Source organism: Pavona decussata, unplaced genomic scaffold (genome assembly GCF_977016875.1).
Source record: "Pavona decussata unplaced genomic scaffold, jaPavDecu1.1 SCAFFOLD_93, whole genome shotgun sequence".
Classification (NCBI taxonomy): domain Eukaryota; kingdom Metazoa; phylum Cnidaria; class Anthozoa; order Scleractinia; family Agariciidae; genus Pavona; species Pavona decussata.
In genome coordinates, this window is record NW_028145510.1 from 1,799,846 (window position 1) to 1,817,500 (window position 17,655).

Consider the following 17,655-nt stretch of genomic DNA (forward strand, 5'->3'; position numbering starts at 1 on the left):
AAAGCCATACTGGAAGAAAGCTTTCTTTGGTGTTTCATCCTTCTGAGTCATCTTCCTCTTTTGCCTTGAATGGAGATTCCCCAGTTCGTCGTTTAATTCCATCTTTACCCCTAACCAAGGCAAGCTTTAACTGATCGCATGACATCAAAACTGTTTTTCAAGTAATTTTATGTCTCAATCTGTTTTCGTACAGGTATTGCAATGTATCGAGTCACAAAGTGGAAAATAAAGAAATAAACAAATGGAATTGCATTCGAAATCAACAGAGTGGCTCTTCCATTTACCTTGTTTACGCGTATCAATACGCACTATTTGTGTGTAAATTCTATATGAGAGCGTAACGATCCATTGCAATTAAATCTACTCTCATATGTAAAATAAAAACTTGTTGTTGCACTACTACGTGAGAAATCGTGAAGCAACTCATTTATGTGTACTTCTTGAAGGTTGAGATCAACGAGAAAGCGACCCGTCAGCTGTTCGTCATTAACTCAGGGAAGTTCAACTTTGACTTCACATGGGAGGTCCATAACCGAACCAAGCTCAAAGGTTTGCGCTGTCTTGATGGGGAGAAGCTAGTGTCGGTGACCCCAGAGACCGGTACGGTACCGTGCAGTACCCGGAAGAGATGCCAGTTAGCTTTCTGTCCGCCAGGCCGACTGTCTTTGGCGGGATGCGACTTGCAGTTAAAGGTACCGATTGTATTGTTTTACACACATATATTTGTAAAGCGCCATGAGCGTCGAAATGGCACTGTATAAACAAGAATTGAATTGAGTTGAGTGGAGTTGAGGTATGCATGGTTTATTTTTGGAGATTTTCTAAATGGGATTATATTTGACAGATTCCGAAACATATGAGATAACAAATGGTGCATATGTCCCCGGCGTCCATTACTTCAAACTGGGTTCAGTAAAATGTGTACCCATGAAGAGGTCACTGCTACGCCGTTTTAGGCGACACAATTGTTAAAAGAAGAAGGGTTGATTAGGCTGTTCTTCATCAAGTAGTCTTGTGGTTTAAGCATTACCCAGTGAGGCAAAATTTCGGTTTTCTATTTTCATCACCAGTCTGTCGAGTAATTTGTGAGGAAACTTGGATTGTGGTAGCATAAATCCTTTGGATGTGTTTGGTTACAACGGAACTAAATGGATATTCTTAGTCTGGATTGCGTATGGTGCCCAAACTAAAGAAAATCGCCGTCCAGGTTATCGATGATTCTGATGAGAAAATTCTAGACCGAATACGACTTTAACATTTGAAGGAAAGCGCAAAACTTTATTTTTGAAAACATGTCTCGGCCGTTACAACAGGCATCGTCAGTGACGAAATAATTAAGTTGCAGAATTGAATCTTTTTCTTGTTACTATTTTCATTTGTATTTCTAATTAGTGTTATTTATTTATTTATTTATTTCAAATTGAATTCTGTAAACTTATTTCGTAACTGACGATGATTGTTGTAACGGCCGAAACATGTTTTCAAAACTAAAAGGTGTTGTGTTTTTATTCAAAATTGTAACTTGTTTCCTGCTATCAAGACTTAAACTTTCTGTTTGCAGATCACTAATGGTCCTACGTTCACCGTTAACTTGACCGGCACTGGTGTCCAACCTGGACTGAACTTCTCTTTTGTGAGGCATGATTTTGGCCCGTGTTTCCTGTACCGTGCAGGCATGCCACTCAAACGAACAACGCTGATCATCAAGAACGAGGACACTAAAGATATCAGGTTGGTTGTTTTCACTTCGCTGATTTTTATCCTCTTCATATAAAAAGCGCTTTACAAGGGACAACTAGCTTGCGGGCTTGTTCAAGCTATTTCGGGATTTCAGGTTTCCTTGGTTCATTAACATTACAGTAATATAAAAGTTAACCAAAAACAAATGCAGAGGCTTATGAACGAAAACCCACTTGGTTATGAAACGTTCACACACGTAATGCAGAAACAAAATAATGCTTGCCAATTTCAAATCCAGATAAATAACTGCTCAACGAAGATTTTCCCAAACTTACATCTTTTTGAACTTTGGTTTTGATTTTTTTTTACTTTTGAAAGTTTGTCAACGAGCAAAATTAAATTATTTAGCCATCTTCTAGCACCATAGATTCTTTAGAACCTAACCCCTTTATCTATTTAACGAAACGTCGAGCGCATAAAACGTTCCTCATTGCATGGCGTATTTTTTACAGTATCGAGAGTCAATACGAGAACTGCGCTCATCTGGAGGTTAACTGTCAGCCAGGCGTCTTGATTCCTAATCAAGCAATGCAGGTGGAAATCCTTTTCTTCCCCCGAGAGTCCAGGAGATACCACGAGATTATTCCGTTTGAGATCAACGGTCTGTCCACCATGAATGTGGAGATATTTGGCGAGGGAACTGACATGAAGGTATGTTAGCAGTCGATTGAGTGACAAGCTTGGATTTGTTTACGGTAGTGGTAACTATACGCTACTTTCTCAGCAACGTTGTTTTAGGGCTTGCTCTTTGTCTCAGTTGAAAAAACCCTTTCCGGCACGCAAAGTATGTTGACACGCGCTTAAGTTGTCAATTGATCAGAAACTCTTTGTCATCTTTCTGTAAACAAGTAAACCAATAAAGGAACAGATAGGCAAACAAACAAACAAACCAGCTAACGAACAAACGAACAATTATATAGACAAACAAACAGTTTTATTGATTGCAACCCGTTTCTTAGTTTGTTAGTCATGTGGTCTATCAGTCGGTCGGTCATTTCAGTCCTTAAAGAGCGAATCTAGCCAGCCGACTGTTAAGAGCTAGGGAACTAATTTTTGGCTGTAGACCGTAGAAACAAGCTGGCAAGCAAGAAGTAATATATCAAACACGAGGAAGAGTGTTTCCTCCGATTTCCAAACACCGAGAAGTAGGTTGGAACACATTTCCAAACCTCCTTCACGGTAGTGATTTCCTCTGTTTTCTCTTCATGAATTATTAATGAGTTTGAGAAACTAAATTATCAAACGAGTGCAAACAAAAAAGGAAACAAACAGTGACGTGTTTTTTTTATTCGTTTACCTGTAGGTTGAAGTTGCCAATCCTTCGGACAGGAAGGTGAGCTTTGGCGCCCTGCGTGTCGGTCAAACGAGCCAACGGAATTTGAAGCTAGTGAATCGCAGCCCTGCTCCAATCACGTTTACCCTTGCCATCACGCCAGCTGTGGTAGCGTTACAGCAAGCGAATATTCTTACTATCAGCCCTTCGTCGGAGATCACGCTCAGGGCGAATGGAGGATCATGTGGCGTGGAGTTGACTTTCAAACCCAAGTCACGCATACCGCACTTTACTGAGGAGGTGTGTGCTATATATATCTTATTCGATGGTTTTACATATAATACGCGCGGATATTTTGCGAGTTGCGGAGTATTTTTCCGAACCCCGAAGGGCCGAGGAAAAATACTAGCAATGAGCAAAATGTCCGCGCGTATTACATGTAAAACCATCGAATAAGAGATATATTATTCCACTACAAAAAGATTTTGCTATTTTGGCTTCAATTTAATGGTAAGAGTGTTGAAATACACCCGGCATTATCTGTCCATCCGTATATGGCCCGTGCGAATGGCGTTAACAACACAGAACTCCTGTGTTGTCTACGCCATTCGTGAAATTTCTTTGTCCGTTTTCGTTCTGTTATAAACCGGTCAAACCGGAAAACTACAGTGTATTACGGTCTCATATTTTGCGCGTTCTCTTGACCTTATTCGTATTGCTGTCTCAAAATCGAATTTAGTTTATAGTGTTGGCCATAGATAGTTACATCAATGCCTTAGGTAGCATATCAGACACACGGCAGGAAGAGTGTTTCATCCGATTTCCAAACACCAAGAAGTGGTTGAAAAAACGAGGAGCAGCCGAATTTTTAAAGCTACTTCCATTGATCTGGGGCGGGTTGTTCGAAAGCCGATTAACGCTAATCCATGATTAAAAGTTAATCGAGGTTTTCATCTCGCTCTTTAACTTTTAAAAGTGATTTCAAAGCCTAATCTCAAGCTAAAGGTAAAGAAAAGTATAAGTCAAAACTGAGGGCCAAAACTCTTTTGGAAGAATCCTTATTGATTAGTCATTAAACTCGAATAAAAGTTCACGTTAATCCAGGATTAGCTTAATCGGGCTTTGAACAACTGGGCCCTGGGCTTTAGGAGGATATTAATGGTTAAAAATTCATCTTGAGGGGTATGGAGGGGCGGGCGATTTAGTGGGACACATTTAAAAACCTCAGCTTGCTTGGTAGTTACAATGCTTGTCTTTTCCCTTCATTAACCCAGGTGATGTTAGAGTGTGCAGGGATGTCACAGCCCATCTTTGTGGTGACAGGCTCTTGTCAAGGCATCGAGATCACCCTTGATAGTGATTCGGTGCCTTTCGGCGCAGTGGTTCTCGGCAGCCGTAGCACCAGAAAGCTGATCATGCACAATACGGGGGACATCGGAGCTGCGTTCTCTTGGAATGTAGAGAAGTTCCAGCCTGATTTCTCCATCTCGCCGGTCAAAGGTTACATTTCGCCGGGTATGGAGGTGTCGTTTGAGATCGGTTTTCATCCGACTGTGGTCAATCATGACATCAGATATGAGGTGAGTGGTTCAACGTCATGACATCTTAGAACGTGTTTCAGTTTGAAAAACACAACCTCCCCTATTCTCGCAAACAAGGGAGCAAGCAAACAAGAAAGAAAAAGAAAACTGCTGACGTTTGTTTCATGTCTAGCCTAGGTCATATATTTAAGCGTTTTGATAGCACACGATCTTCGTGCAATACCAGACTTTCTGCGTTTTTTATTAGTAGGAGCTAGCATTTAATTGGATGATCGAAAGCATGTTGTGACATGAATCGGGTTTTCATGTGGTAGCGTGCATTTATGCCGATGTTTGTTAATTACAACGAAACGTATTGGCTGTTTTCGATATCCTGATCAAATGCTTTTTCGAGTCCTTTGTATGTCTTCTTAAACAAACAATTGAGAACAAATAGAGCGTGGGTGCACTGTTGCCAGATTGCATTGTCGTTTACTGTCTTTGTTGTTTGTTGATAGAGTCTTCGTTGTGCTATTGAGGGAGGCAAACCGCTGAAGCTGGTTCTCACCGGAAGCTGCATTCCTCAGACGCCTCTCAAGGAGGTACTGTAAACACATAACACACGCTATGCTAGAAAAGTGTCTTAGAAGAAGCTTCAGACATGGTGTACAGTGTTATGAAAGCGCATAGTCATAAGCAAAATGGGATGTGACGGGAACACAACAGAGAGACAAGAGACGAATAAACCAACCAACAAGCAAATCAAAACAAACAAACAACAAACACTCCGGCAGATTTAGCTCAAATCACCAGGCTAGGATTGGCAGGCCAGCTTAGACTAGATGGTAAATCGCCGTGTTCACACTTGTTTCTCTTTGTGCAGGTACTTCACTTTGCAACTCACGTCCGTACCCGCGACACACGTAACCTTCTTATCCATAACCGGACAAACCAGTTATGGATGCTGCGGCCCGTGATAGACGGCGAGTATTGGACTGGTCCAGACACCATCACTGTGGAGCCACAACAGAGTAAGAACTACGAATTAACCTACAGACCGCTCACCATGACTCAGGAAGGAAAGAAACACACGGTGAGTAGTTAGGGGTACCACAGAAATAGTCTGGTCTGGGACTCTATTAATTTTCTTTGGAGGGAGGGAAGGGAGGCTTATAGGGTTTCTGGACGTCCTATATACCCCCTCCCTGTTAAAAATATATAACTCACCATGACTCAGGAAGGAAAGAAACACACGGTGAGTAGTCAGGGGTACCACAGAAATGGTCTGTTCTGGGACTCTATTAATTTTCTTTGGAGGGAGGGAAGGGAGGCCTATAGGGTTTCTGGACGTCCTATATACCCCCTCCCTGTTAAAAATATATAACTCACCATGACTCAGGAAGGATAGAAACACACGGTGAGTAGTCAGGGATATCAAAATGTTCTGTTCTGGAACTCTAGTAACTTTCTTTGGAGGGAGGGAGGGGAGGCTTATAGGGTTTCTGGACGTCCTATATAGCCCTTCCCTGTTAAAAAAAAATATATAACTCAGAGTAATCAGGGATACCACCTCCACCCCCCACCCCCATTCAAAAACAAATGAAAGATTGCTGTCTGAAAGACAGTGGCAGGAATTTTTAGATTTCCTGCTAGATTGACCCAAGCAAAGTGGTAAAAATGTCTGTTTCCTGGGAGCCAGGATGTTGTAGGCTAATAGTTTTATCAGTGATCCTTGCAAGATAAACATGGAGTTTCAGCTGTTTACGTACATCAAACTGAGGAACAGTTACTTGGAAAATTGAGTCCCTGGGAGGGATTAAAATGTGAATACGGTTTTTTTTAAAGGACTTGCAGGGATAAAAATTCACGATTTACGCGTAAATTTTGTCGTGATAAGTAGTGAGTGTTTTGTCATTATTGTCGGTTAGAAAGTTATTTATGAGTTCGAGAAATTTTTGTTGCCCTGACTGACGATCAAGGAAGTCATTTGTGTATTGAACATTTCTTCTCGTTTCAGGGCTCTGTATTTTTCGCTCTACCGGATGGCAATGGCCTGCTGTATAATGTGACAGGTACCGCGGAAGGACCGAAGCCAGTTAACAACATACAGAGAGAAGTGCCTTGTAAGACACCTTACACTGAAATGCTGACTGTTACTAACTGGCTACGACGACCGCAGAGGTTTGCGATGTTTTCATCTTTTCATTGTGCTTAAAGAGGGACCTTTCAGCGGCCATCGAATGATTCATCCCAAATTCCAGCTGTCTTCTTATGTCCAGAAATGCACCTAACCCTGGATTTGGTTACTTCATATTAGACAGACCTTTTCGTCATTTCATATGAGTTCGTGTTTAACAGAATTAGTATTTGTGTTTCAGTAAGAATTGAGGTTAGGGGACACCTTGTGATGTCTATCATACAGTTCATGCATCTCATTCGCATGCATTTCTGGACATATCTCAGACGATGTTGAGAAATTCGTCTCCGAAGTAACAACACGACAAACAGAGACTAGGTCCTGGTTGCGTAAAGCATCTTAGGATAAGTGGAGCAGGGATGGCAAGGGCACCTTCTTCTCACCAATGTGGCCCGTGTTCGATTCCCGGACTCGGCGTCATATGTGGGTTGAGTTTGTTGTTGGTTCTCGTCCTTGCTCCGAGAGGTTTTTTTCCGGGTACTCCGGTTTCCCCCTCTCCTCAGAAACCAACATTTCTAAATTCCAATTCAATCTAGATTATTGTCAAGCTCTATATCATGAGCCTCTAGCTCAGGAGATTGCACAAGCACTCCCCGTGTTGTTGCAATTAAATAGTGGACGTTTTCTGCGACCGTCCTTTGCGTTCCGACGGATTTTCTTCTGCGCTCTCACGGATCACTCGGCTGAAGGGGGTTTACTGAGGGTAGAGAACAGAAATAGAGTGTAGGAGAATCCTTCAGAAGGCAGGGAACGATTGCAGAAAATTCCCACTTATCTTGCACATGCGGATTTTGATGTAACTTTTGTCGCATTTCTTGAACTTCAAAGCGCATGTTTAAATGAACTGCGATTTCAGTGCAATTTCAGCCCGATATCGCAGTATGTTTTCTGAGAAATCGTGCTGAAATCATCACTCGTTTGCAATGAAACTTGAGTGTAACATAAATTGCCATCAAAAGAATTGCTTAAGTAAATGGTCCTCTATATCAAATGCTGGGTAAACCGTGCGATTGCAGTAACGGACGGGAGGGTGCTGGGGAGGGGTGTGTGGGTTTTGGTAATACTACTCTGGGTGCTTCATTTAACCGAAACCGAGGTGAGCTTCTTACTGCGTGGGCTTCCTGTTGCCTCAAAACCTGTTGAGGCTGCTCCCAATATAAGACACAACGAAATATATTATAAAGAAGCTTGTGAATACTAGACATGGTGGATGGGTGCGATCGGTATATGTATCAACTGACACTGTTATTTCGCCTTCAGATTCCGCGTGATTATAGAGATGTTAAAGCCTGATAAACCGGACAGTGCTACCACTCTTAAAGGACTGGACTATATTGACGTCCCTGGACTGTCCAAGCGGGAGTACAGACTGAACTTCTTTGCTCACAAAGAGGGAACCTTTAGTGCCAAGGTAGGTAGCTTCTAATGTTGTGGATTATTACCCCCCCCCCTCCCCCCCAAACTCCTCCGTGGGGTTGCAAAGCTGTTATCACGCAAAATATGTCAGTACGTGGAACTGTCAGTTGTCGCTCGATGTCCGTTACTCGCGTATGTCTACCCTTAATTCTCTATTGCGTTTTGACAGTGTGGTGCGCTTCGCAGTAAACTAGGGTCTTTTTTTCTTCATTTTCCTTTCTGTGCTGTGCAGTGGTCAAGTTTCTTAGTTTTAGCTTCATCTCCAGCCATGCTAACTCTTGCTGCTTACTTTAACCTGCAGGTCATCTTTCGAAACGAACAGAGTGGAGAGTATCTGTTTTATTACGTGACGTTCAAGGCGGTCCCCCCAGGAGTGATGGCCACTATTGACCTGTCTACGCCCATACGCAAGAGTACCTCCCACGTGGTCACACTACACAATCCCCTCAGTACCCCTGTGACGTTCAACTCACAGTGCTCTGTTGCTGATATCCAGTTGCCGCCGAGTTTCACCGTGCCTCCTTTGTCTGAGGTTGGTAGCTTTAGTAGTGGAGGCCTTTAGATTCTTGTGCGAGTACGACCACGAATACAAAATTTAACTAAGTTTTGATACTAGTAAATGATTATAAATTGTGCCGTCTTTGAGACCACTTGAACTGTCGAGGCGTCTGCTCTACTAGAAGACATGCTTCTGGTTAACATTTGCATGAACGATCTTGACGTTTAGTAGCCTTTGTTTTGCAACAAGACAGCTGAGGTATCTCGAAGAGTGAGGGGCGGAGATGCTTAATCCAATTTTGCTGTTTGGCCATGTGAACCGTCATCAATCAGCTTGAATTTTGGACAATTTATAATGCTTGCCAATAAATCTTGAGTAAATGCTGCTTTCCTCATTCATTCTTCCTATTCTTCCTCGATCTGTCTTTTAGAGAAAGAGTATTACTGACTTGATAAGAGTGAAGTACTAATCTTCTGTTTATTTCCAGGGTTCATGCATGTTTGAATACCTGCCCCTAAAGGCTGGAGAGCTGACTGGTCGACTGTCGTTCAGCAGTTCAGAACTTGGTGTGTACCAGTACGACCTCAACCTGACCGCAACGCCTGCTGGGACCGAGGCGCCGGTCCACTTCCGCGCAGGGCTGGGAACAAGTCAAAGCCAGACTTGTCGTTTTGTGAACTTTGCGAAGTCTAAAGTGGAGTACAGCTGTAAGGTAAATGCGAGTGACATTTTGTTTGCTAGTTCTGCTGGTTGCCATGATGGTATAGCCAAAATTTTAGGTTCAACCGCTTGAAATGCAGATGAAACGCAAGGATCAAATGGAATTTTCCAGAACAAGGGGAATACCTTTAAATGTACTCCACTTTTCCCATTCCAACTGGTCGGTTGGCACAAAATTTTATTTCCACTTTGTTGTTGTTGTTGTTTTTTGTTTTGCACCATCAGTGTGTTATCTTGTACATCTTTAAAAAACAACGAGACTGCAAGTTTTGAACGAATGGAAAAAAGCCTTTCTTTTGGACACGAGACGTTTCTAGAATTTCCAACTGAAAATTTTGGTTAAGGAAAGCGAAACGTCCGTGTTTTTTTTTAACCATTACTGGCACTCTTTTGAATTATCCAATTGCAAGTATCACGCATCACTAACAAACTTTCCGTTCACCGTTTATTTTAAGCGCCTATTATTGCCTTTTTTCATTTAGAGATTTCATCACCTTAATCTCGTTGTTACTGTGGGCAGTTAAATAACCCCACTCATGATTTCAGAGGAGCCTTTAACTGCCATGGAATAAGTGGTGCTATTGTTCCAGTAAAAAACTCACATTCAGTAGTCTTAGGGCAGCTTGCATTGTGAAATTTATTGGGAAATCTTAGTATTTAATCAAAACAAAGCTGACGGACTTGACGTATCATTCATTCAAGGTGGATAGCGCTGACTTCCATGTAGAGAAGAGCATTACAGCAGCCTCGGCATCAAGTGGAGGCACAGAAGTCGGCGTGGAGGTGACGTACGAACCGTCCCGCCTGGGCGACACACGCGCCACTCTGACCGTTTTCTCAGCCGTTGGTGGTGAATACGTGTTCCCGCTTTTCGGTCACTGCAGTCCTCCTAAACCTCAAGGGCCTTACTCGATCAAGGCGGGAGCTACCACATCCATCCCCTTCAAGAACGTGTTTTCTCACACCACTCAGTTCACGTTCTGCGTGGATAGTCCGTGCTTTAATGTGAAGGCGAGCGAGAGCATCCGCGGCAAAAAGACCCACAATGTTATTGTGGGCTTCGAGGGTAACCAGGGTGGCTCCAAGGCCCCGCGAATGGGCAGACTGATGGTCACGTGCCCAAGGAGTGCGGGCGGTGCTGGGAATGTCACGTGGACTTTCTATTTGAAGGGTGTGACTCCGTGAATTTGAGCGGCTTGACAATGCATTGTACAGTTTAATGTTTATAATTTTGTATTTTATCGTGTAGAGAGAGAACTTTTTCTTATTTAATGTAATGTATTTAGACACGTACTTACGTATTCATTGCACCGCCGAATTTCATGTTACGCGTTATGGTGCGAGTTTAACGTGTGCCTTGTAAGAGCGTGGTTATACTTCGAGGTGTACGTCGGTTGTGATGTATCTTGTTTTGTATGAACTTTTTTTGAGGTCTAGAAAGCACCTGTCATCGACCAAAAAGTCAATAAATGCATCTACTGTATTTTCGCCCAAGTTCGAGCTAATTGTTTATGCGCATTCTTACTGCGCACATGATTAATTAACGTCATGCACGAGCGCGCGCATTCTTAGAAATCTAACCACATATAAGGCTGGTAGCCGTTGCGCTTACTTTGCCTACAGTTTATTACTCTCTCGAAAAAATTTCCCCTTTCTTCTACCCACCTTCCATCTGAATCTCGCTAACTTGCAGCTCTTAGGGTTTGCAAATGCGGTCGTTTAAAGAATGTTAACTTAAAACTGCATTTACTTTCTTATTGTGTACACTAGGTTAGTAAATAACCCAGTCATATTTTTCCTCTATCGTTCTAAATCTAGGTTTTCAGTAAGCTGTGGGCCCAAAGTTTACTTTTCAGACACCCTTAAGGACATGCTAAAATCCAATTTATTTTTGCACGTACTTCATATCAAGGCATTGTAATATGATCAACATGACACCAGACGTTAATATTCAAGGGTTGGTTTTCCAGGTAGGCTTGTCTCAGAAACACGCAACGAGAAACTGTTTTAATATATATTTTGTTATACACAATGTGGTTTTCCTTCTTCCAAGATGGTTTAAGGGCCTTTTTTAAAGATATTGCAAGAGCTTTTTCTTCAACTCTCGGATAATTTTTGAGGGAGAGAAAATCTTAGGAGTTAGGTATCATTGTCCGAATTTTTCTTGATCTTTGGTGGCCCTATTTCGTACTTATGGACGTTGCCTACTAATACTGAAGTGTTTTTGTGTGGTTTATGACCGTGGGGAGAGCAGATCTTAGCAAGGGCTATTGAAATCCAAAAAGAAAATTGGGGGTAACTACTCATTTTCTAGAGATAAAAAAGCAACAATTATTCTAAAAAGCAGTAAAATACAAAGCAATGTTTGGGTTTTTTCAAAGTGAAGCTTTATTTTCTCTGAAAAATGCATGGTTACCCCCAATTTTCTTTTTGGATACCGAAAGCACTTGCTAATTTCTGCTTTCTTTAGATAGTTTTAAACCGCGCAAAAATATCCCTTTATTAGTAGGCACCACCCATAGGAAACCCGAGTATCTCGGGATGCGCAGAGCGTATGCGCAGTAACAAAAGTAGGCACCGTACTTAAGAAGACCTTTTTATTCACTACCAAAACAAAAAGCATTAATTTTCCAGTGTTCCGGAAGTTGGACTTTCTGCCAGTTTCACTAGCATGTTAACTCTGAACTTCAAAACCCAACTGACGATTTGCGTGTTTTACTGCCGTCAATCATAATTTCGAGGACAAGTTCCGGGTGACCGCAAAAATACAGAAACCGACAAAGTGGATCAAAATGCGCCAATAGACCTCTTTCATAAATGGAGGGCTTAATTGTTATTCTTTTGTATGCATTTAAATTAGCCTTCCTGGCCTCGCTAGCATGTGTAAAAACAAAAGTATTTTCACTCAAAAGCGAAGTCAAGAAGGCTTATTTGCATGCACATAAAATAATACTAATTATGCCCTCCATTATGAAAGAGGTCTATAACAGTGTTTGCACGTGGCATTTTGACCCCCTTGAGTTAAACGTCTTTGTTTCCTGATTGACAGCAGTGAAAAACCTAACGGTTGGTTGAGTCTTGAGCTTCATAGTCCGCTTGTTGTTGAGAGGCGCAGTAACAATTTATGAAAGAAAAAACTCAGATATTCTTACATGTTTTCATAAGTCGGTAAAAATCTGTGATGGTTGGGAAAAAACTATAAATCGCCGATTATTTAGGATTCCCCGAAATATGAAAACCGGGCTTAACGACCGGTCGCGTCAAAGGAAACCAAAGTTACTCTAACGGTAACCAATTCAGATTAAAGTACCAAAGCGGTGCCTAACCATGAATTTAAGCCCTAAAAGCTACGACTAGCAACCCATCTCTTTTATATTGGTGTACACCATGCGATCAGACTGATTGAAGAGTTGTCCACTTACGCACTTTGACTAAATTTCGTGTGCGACGGTGTGACATCAGCGCCCGGGTGTTATACGGGGTAGCCCGCTCCAGTAGCTGATATTCTTGGTTTTCACATGACGTCATAAAAAACTGAAATTCATAACTAAACACTATTTTGGGTTTTTTATTTTCATCACATATTAGAAAATCTAAATTTCCAGCGGCTTGCTTGTTTTCAGCAGGAAAGCATTCTTTGTTTTGAAAATAGAGCGGTTTGAATTTTAGATTTTTGCGCAGTGCGTGACCAAAGGATTGCTGCTCTAAACATGTCACGTACATGAAAACATCGATTCACCTTGTGTTTTTTTTAGGTCTGATCAGCTAACATGTAATAGAAGCGTTAATGTCAATGTGTGAAAGTTCAGCAGAGAGGGGAAAGGCTTTGAAATAGCCAAGGTAAACTCCAGATGTCTTTGCTGGTTTCCGGCCGCCATGTTGGTGCCCATCAGACGAGGCACCAACATGGCGTCCCATACTAAACTCTGTAATTTTCCGTGGTACATTTTCTTGAATAACTCGATTAGGAGATATCGCACAGCCCTGTGGCTTTCACACGTTGTTTATGTATCACTCTTCTACAACATATCAATTTCTTGACTTTATCTATTGAATGGTTGAGGATTTTATTTTTTCACTTGCGTGACGATGTGTGAGGTGAAAACCACCTATAGTGGAGAGCGGCGCGATAAAAACTTCTATGCAAGCAAATGATAAAGATGGTAAGACTTTCTCCAGTATCTTCCGTTTTTTAGAGAATGCAATGGTCATGGTAGCGCTCCCCACTATCTTGCCTGGAACACGTTATAAATAGGTTTAGAAAACGGTTTAGAATATCGAGCTTCGTGATAGCTGCAGTAGACTTGGAACAGGCTATCGTAGGGGTTTAGAAAACGGTTTAGAATATCGAGCTTCGTGATAACTGCAGTAGACTTGGAACAGGCTATCGTAGGGGTTTAGAAAACGGTTTAGAATATCGAGCTTCGTGATAACTGCAGTAGACTTGAAATAAAGAGTGCAAAACCGCTCCGTGAATCTTACGTGATGGCTGTCCCGCCTTAACCCTTGAGTGAAGGCAGGCCGCGCCTTGGAGAATAGGGAATAGAGCCTACTCATTCACGCGTTATCCCGCTCTAGTCGCACGGTTACGAGTAACGTATTCGTCGAAAATCTTAAAGGAAAATTTAGTCTTTCCTAGACCTATTATTTTATTATTTTTCTGGCCGTTAACACTACAAGCAGTTCTTTGCATACGCCCGATTTGAGGATCGCCGAAACTGAGTAAGTATAGTTTTGTTGCTTCTGAGCTCTGTCGTCCAACCGTGAAAACAAACAACAACTGACGAAATGTTTAGTGCCTGCATACTTTCCTATAAGATTTTAGTTTTAATAATACGATCTTTTATAAGTTCTGAAACAACAACAACAAACAATCAAACATCACTATATTAAGCTTGACCTTCATGCTATGCCATAGCATTTCAGTTTTCCCAGTGTGTGGTACCCTTGCTCTCCGCTATCGCCAGTATCTCCAAACCTTAGCTGTTTAACTGGGAGACGTGTCTTGTCAGTGAGGAGACCGCTGTCTTCACGCCATACGAGGTCATTCTTATCACAGTTACAACCATAACTGGAGTCTGCGCATGAGTTGGTCATCCCGCATGCGCACTTACTACTGCCAGATGCTCCGCCCCAGTACGTCATCTTAGTTGCATCGCGTGAAACCCACCAGCCATAGTAGGCATTTCTTAAAAAAAATGAGCCATAACACTCATACTTGATAAACTGTTCACAGTGTGAGGAGACGCTGGTGAGACTCGCCAGCTGAGAAAGACTCGCTCCCGTGTAATGAATGTCACGTGAGTAACACCCTTTTTCCTCACATCCCTGCACAAGTGTTCTGCTTTCACTGTCGTGACTGATGACTGTCACGCCAACTCCTTTCTTGCCAGCCATGTCGCAGTGCACTGTAAATGGTGCCAGACCTCCCTCACCATCTGGATCAATGACGTAACTTCCGCTTACACTGCCTCCGTTTTTTCTGACCTCAGAACAGGATTTGACAGGAAGGCATTTAAATCCATCTCCAATGTATTGACCCTTACACTTGCACGAATAGGATCCTCGTTCATTGGTACAGGTGGCAAACTGATGGCAGCTGTGTTGGTTTCTTTTGCACTCATTGAAATCTGACAGAAAGGATAGGGCGAAATTATTGTAAATCAATTTTTAAAACACTATAAAGGGTCTATAAACCGGTATGAATAATTGCTTTCCACTTACTATCGTCTGACGTTTTGTTTTCGTGACATGATTTGGTTCCCAAAATGAACTCTAAATAATGTTTGCTAGAATATTATCTAACAAGAAAGCCATACAGGCTTAATAAGCAGACTCATTGTTCCCATTGTACGCCTCGCAGATCTTTTAAACCTTTTCCCCGTCGCGATTGAGCTAATTGAATAGTTTTAGTCAGAGAGATAGCCTAATTTTTTTTTGTTGACCTCCCGTTAGGCTACTTGACTTCATATCAGAACTTTTGCTTGTGATACTGTGATGATCGATGCGCCACAGAAACCTGATTTCCGCTTCCGTTTTATTTGTCCTGTACGAGTAATCATTATCAGCCAAACAACTTTGCGGCGCTCAAAAGTATGCGAACGAGCTCTGAACACCCTCTAACGTTTCTCCATCTTATTTTCTTCTTATATGTTGCTTGAAATGACTGCCACTTTTATGTTCAGCAAGTTAAATCGAGGTACGCAAAGGCCAACGTAAAGCACAGATTTCGAAACCGAAGTTACCTTTCTTGCAAGTAAACTGATGACAGTCACTGCACTTCACGTCATTCCATTCATAGTTGTATTTCACACCAAGTGCGTGCACGCAGTCTTCATCTTTGAAGTTGTTTGGCTGATTCTTGGCCCAAACTGTAAAGTTTCCCGCTCCACCATCCGCCCAAGTAAAGTTACCCTCCGCGGAGATGTCATTCAAACCCAGCCAGGATTTTTCGCCATTGTGACGGTGCTGTATGTAAACATTTTCTTCGTTATTGCTGACGTCAGCAAGGACAGAGTTTTCCTGTCGGCATTTTGTCAGAGCTGTGGTCCAGTTTGCACATTTTTCACTCGTAAAGTAACAGAATCCATTGAAATAGGTCCAGCCAGGGTCACAGATATCTGCAAATATGTGGAAAAGCTTTCAGTTATTTGTCGGATGTTCATAAGTCACCTAGTTTGACCTGGAATAAAAATTAACCTCCTACCAAGAACTAGAACTAGAAACCAACTTGTTTTTCATTAAATGTTTGTTCTTCTTCTGAAACATATTTTGACAGTATTTCTTTGCTCACATTTCCATTTGCAATTTTGTAGGATGCTCCGTCTTCTGAGACCTACACTTTGTTTTTCGGTGAATAACCTATTTTTGTTCTCACGATGGTATTTTACGTCTAGGACTTTTAACAGTGGTTTGGTTATGATTACTCAGGACGAAATTATTATGTTTTTACATTACTCTACTGCATTTCGTAAAATAGAGGATGTACAATCAATCGTACGGAAAACGGTGGCGGCTGTACATTTTACCCCAATGCCTTGCGAACCTAACACAGTCCATAGGCAGTAGAAAGCCTCTTTTGTGAAATTCGTCCCAGCAATAATAACTTTATGTAGGGTAGGATTAAACTAAGGATATTAGAATTTTCTGTGCGCTTTTATGAACGTTTTTAGGGTTGTCGTAAGCGAAGAATTATGAGTAAATCTACCAGTCGCCATCTCTTTAGGTACAGTGGATTGTTTTCGATGTTCCGGTAAATTTATCTGGGCACCATTTCATTACTACTATACTTTGGTCAATTGACTGACCTGTAAGGACCACATAGTTTACTGACACTGGATCATATCTGGTCTCGTACAATTCCTTGACGCAGACTCTAAACCCTGAAGCATTCATGTTCTGCAAGTGTAAATGGAAGGTGAAGCTAGTTGACACTGAATCCGTTAAAAATAGTGTGGTAAATGATTACTCGCTGAACCATCTTAGAGTGAGCACCGCTTTCCTACACCTGTACAGCTGAAGGTACTCTGACTCTAAATCGAGTTAAAACAAACTCCTCTTTGAGGGAAAGGCATTTCTTAGACAGGACCCTCTAAAAGACACACACATCTCTAGTAGAGAATCATCTCTCTTAGTCAAACGCCTCTCTAAGACAGACCCTGACATACATGATCCGTTTACTGCATACTATGTAAAGTATATGAAATAATTCATTTACTGCATACTGTAGCTTTGAAAACAAATGTTACCTCGATCCACGTGGTAATCCCATTGTGCGCTGGTGGTAAGTTTCCACTGGTCATTGAACTGTGGTTGGCTGATATCAAAATTAATGGTGTGGTATTGTAGCTATTTTCAAATTTCACAAACTGTCAATGAAAGTCAATATATGAAGAAATTAAAAGTGAAAAACTTTGTCCCAGATCTGTTTAAGAAACGTCCAATATGAATGAACGAATGAATGGATCGAACAAACGAAAGAACAAATGAATAACCGATCGAACGAACGAGCAAATAAATGAATCGGTAAATTAACGAATGAAGGATCGAACGAATGAATGAGTAAACGAATGAATAAATGACTGACTGAAAGAAAGTAACAAAGAAAGAAAGAAAGAAAGAAAGAATGAATGAATGAATGAATGAATGAATGAATGTTTTATTAGATCAAGTAGCCTGATGCTCAGTAACAATGGGGTCGGCTCCTCCAACTTCAATACTTGAAGTAACCCACGGCAAGATAAATCATTTTCTCTTCTCTGCTGATATTAAACTGTTGCAACGAAACCGA

At 41.6% G+C, this 17,655-nt stretch overlaps 2 protein-coding genes across 4 annotated transcripts in view; one reads left to right on the plus strand and one right to left on the minus strand.

Annotated features, from left to right (window-relative positions):
- Positions 1-10,859, plus strand: part of LOC146473539 (hydrocephalus-inducing protein homolog) — a 70,715-nt gene extending 59,856 nt beyond the window's left edge. The window contains exons 66-77 of the mRNA XM_085118207.1: positions 447-692; positions 1,562-1,731; positions 2,193-2,391; positions 3,044-3,313; positions 4,288-4,593; positions 5,052-5,135; positions 5,417-5,626; positions 6,551-6,714; positions 7,991-8,141; positions 8,448-8,678; positions 9,133-9,357; positions 10,068-10,859. Of these exons, the coding sequence (XP_084974333.1) occupies positions 447-692; positions 1,562-1,731; positions 2,193-2,391; positions 3,044-3,313; positions 4,288-4,593; positions 5,052-5,135; positions 5,417-5,626; positions 6,551-6,714; positions 7,991-8,141; positions 8,448-8,678; positions 9,133-9,357; positions 10,068-10,550 (2,739 nt within the window). The 3' untranslated portion in view covers positions 10,551-10,859. The remainder of the gene's footprint in view (positions 1-446; positions 693-1,561; positions 1,732-2,192; positions 2,392-3,043; positions 3,314-4,287; positions 4,594-5,051; positions 5,136-5,416; positions 5,627-6,550; positions 6,715-7,990; positions 8,142-8,447; positions 8,679-9,132; positions 9,358-10,067) is intronic.
- The window catches only part of LOC146473540 (uncharacterized), a 92,914-nt gene continuing 85,882 nt past the window's right edge, over positions 10,624-17,655 (minus strand). The window contains exons 12-15 of one of the 3 annotated variants that reach the window (XM_085118217.1): positions 17,114-17,233; positions 16,673-16,763; positions 15,611-15,985; positions 10,624-14,995 (exon numbers count right to left, since the gene is read on the minus strand). In XM_085118217.1, the coding sequence (XP_084974343.1) occupies positions 14,268-14,995; positions 15,611-15,985; positions 16,673-16,763; positions 17,114-17,233 (1,314 nt within the window). In that variant the 3' untranslated portion in view covers positions 10,624-14,267. The remainder of the gene's footprint in view (positions 14,996-15,610; positions 15,986-16,672; positions 16,764-17,113; positions 17,234-17,655) is intronic. The other 2 variants (XR_014866368.1, XM_085118215.1) reach the window with 2 other exon arrangements.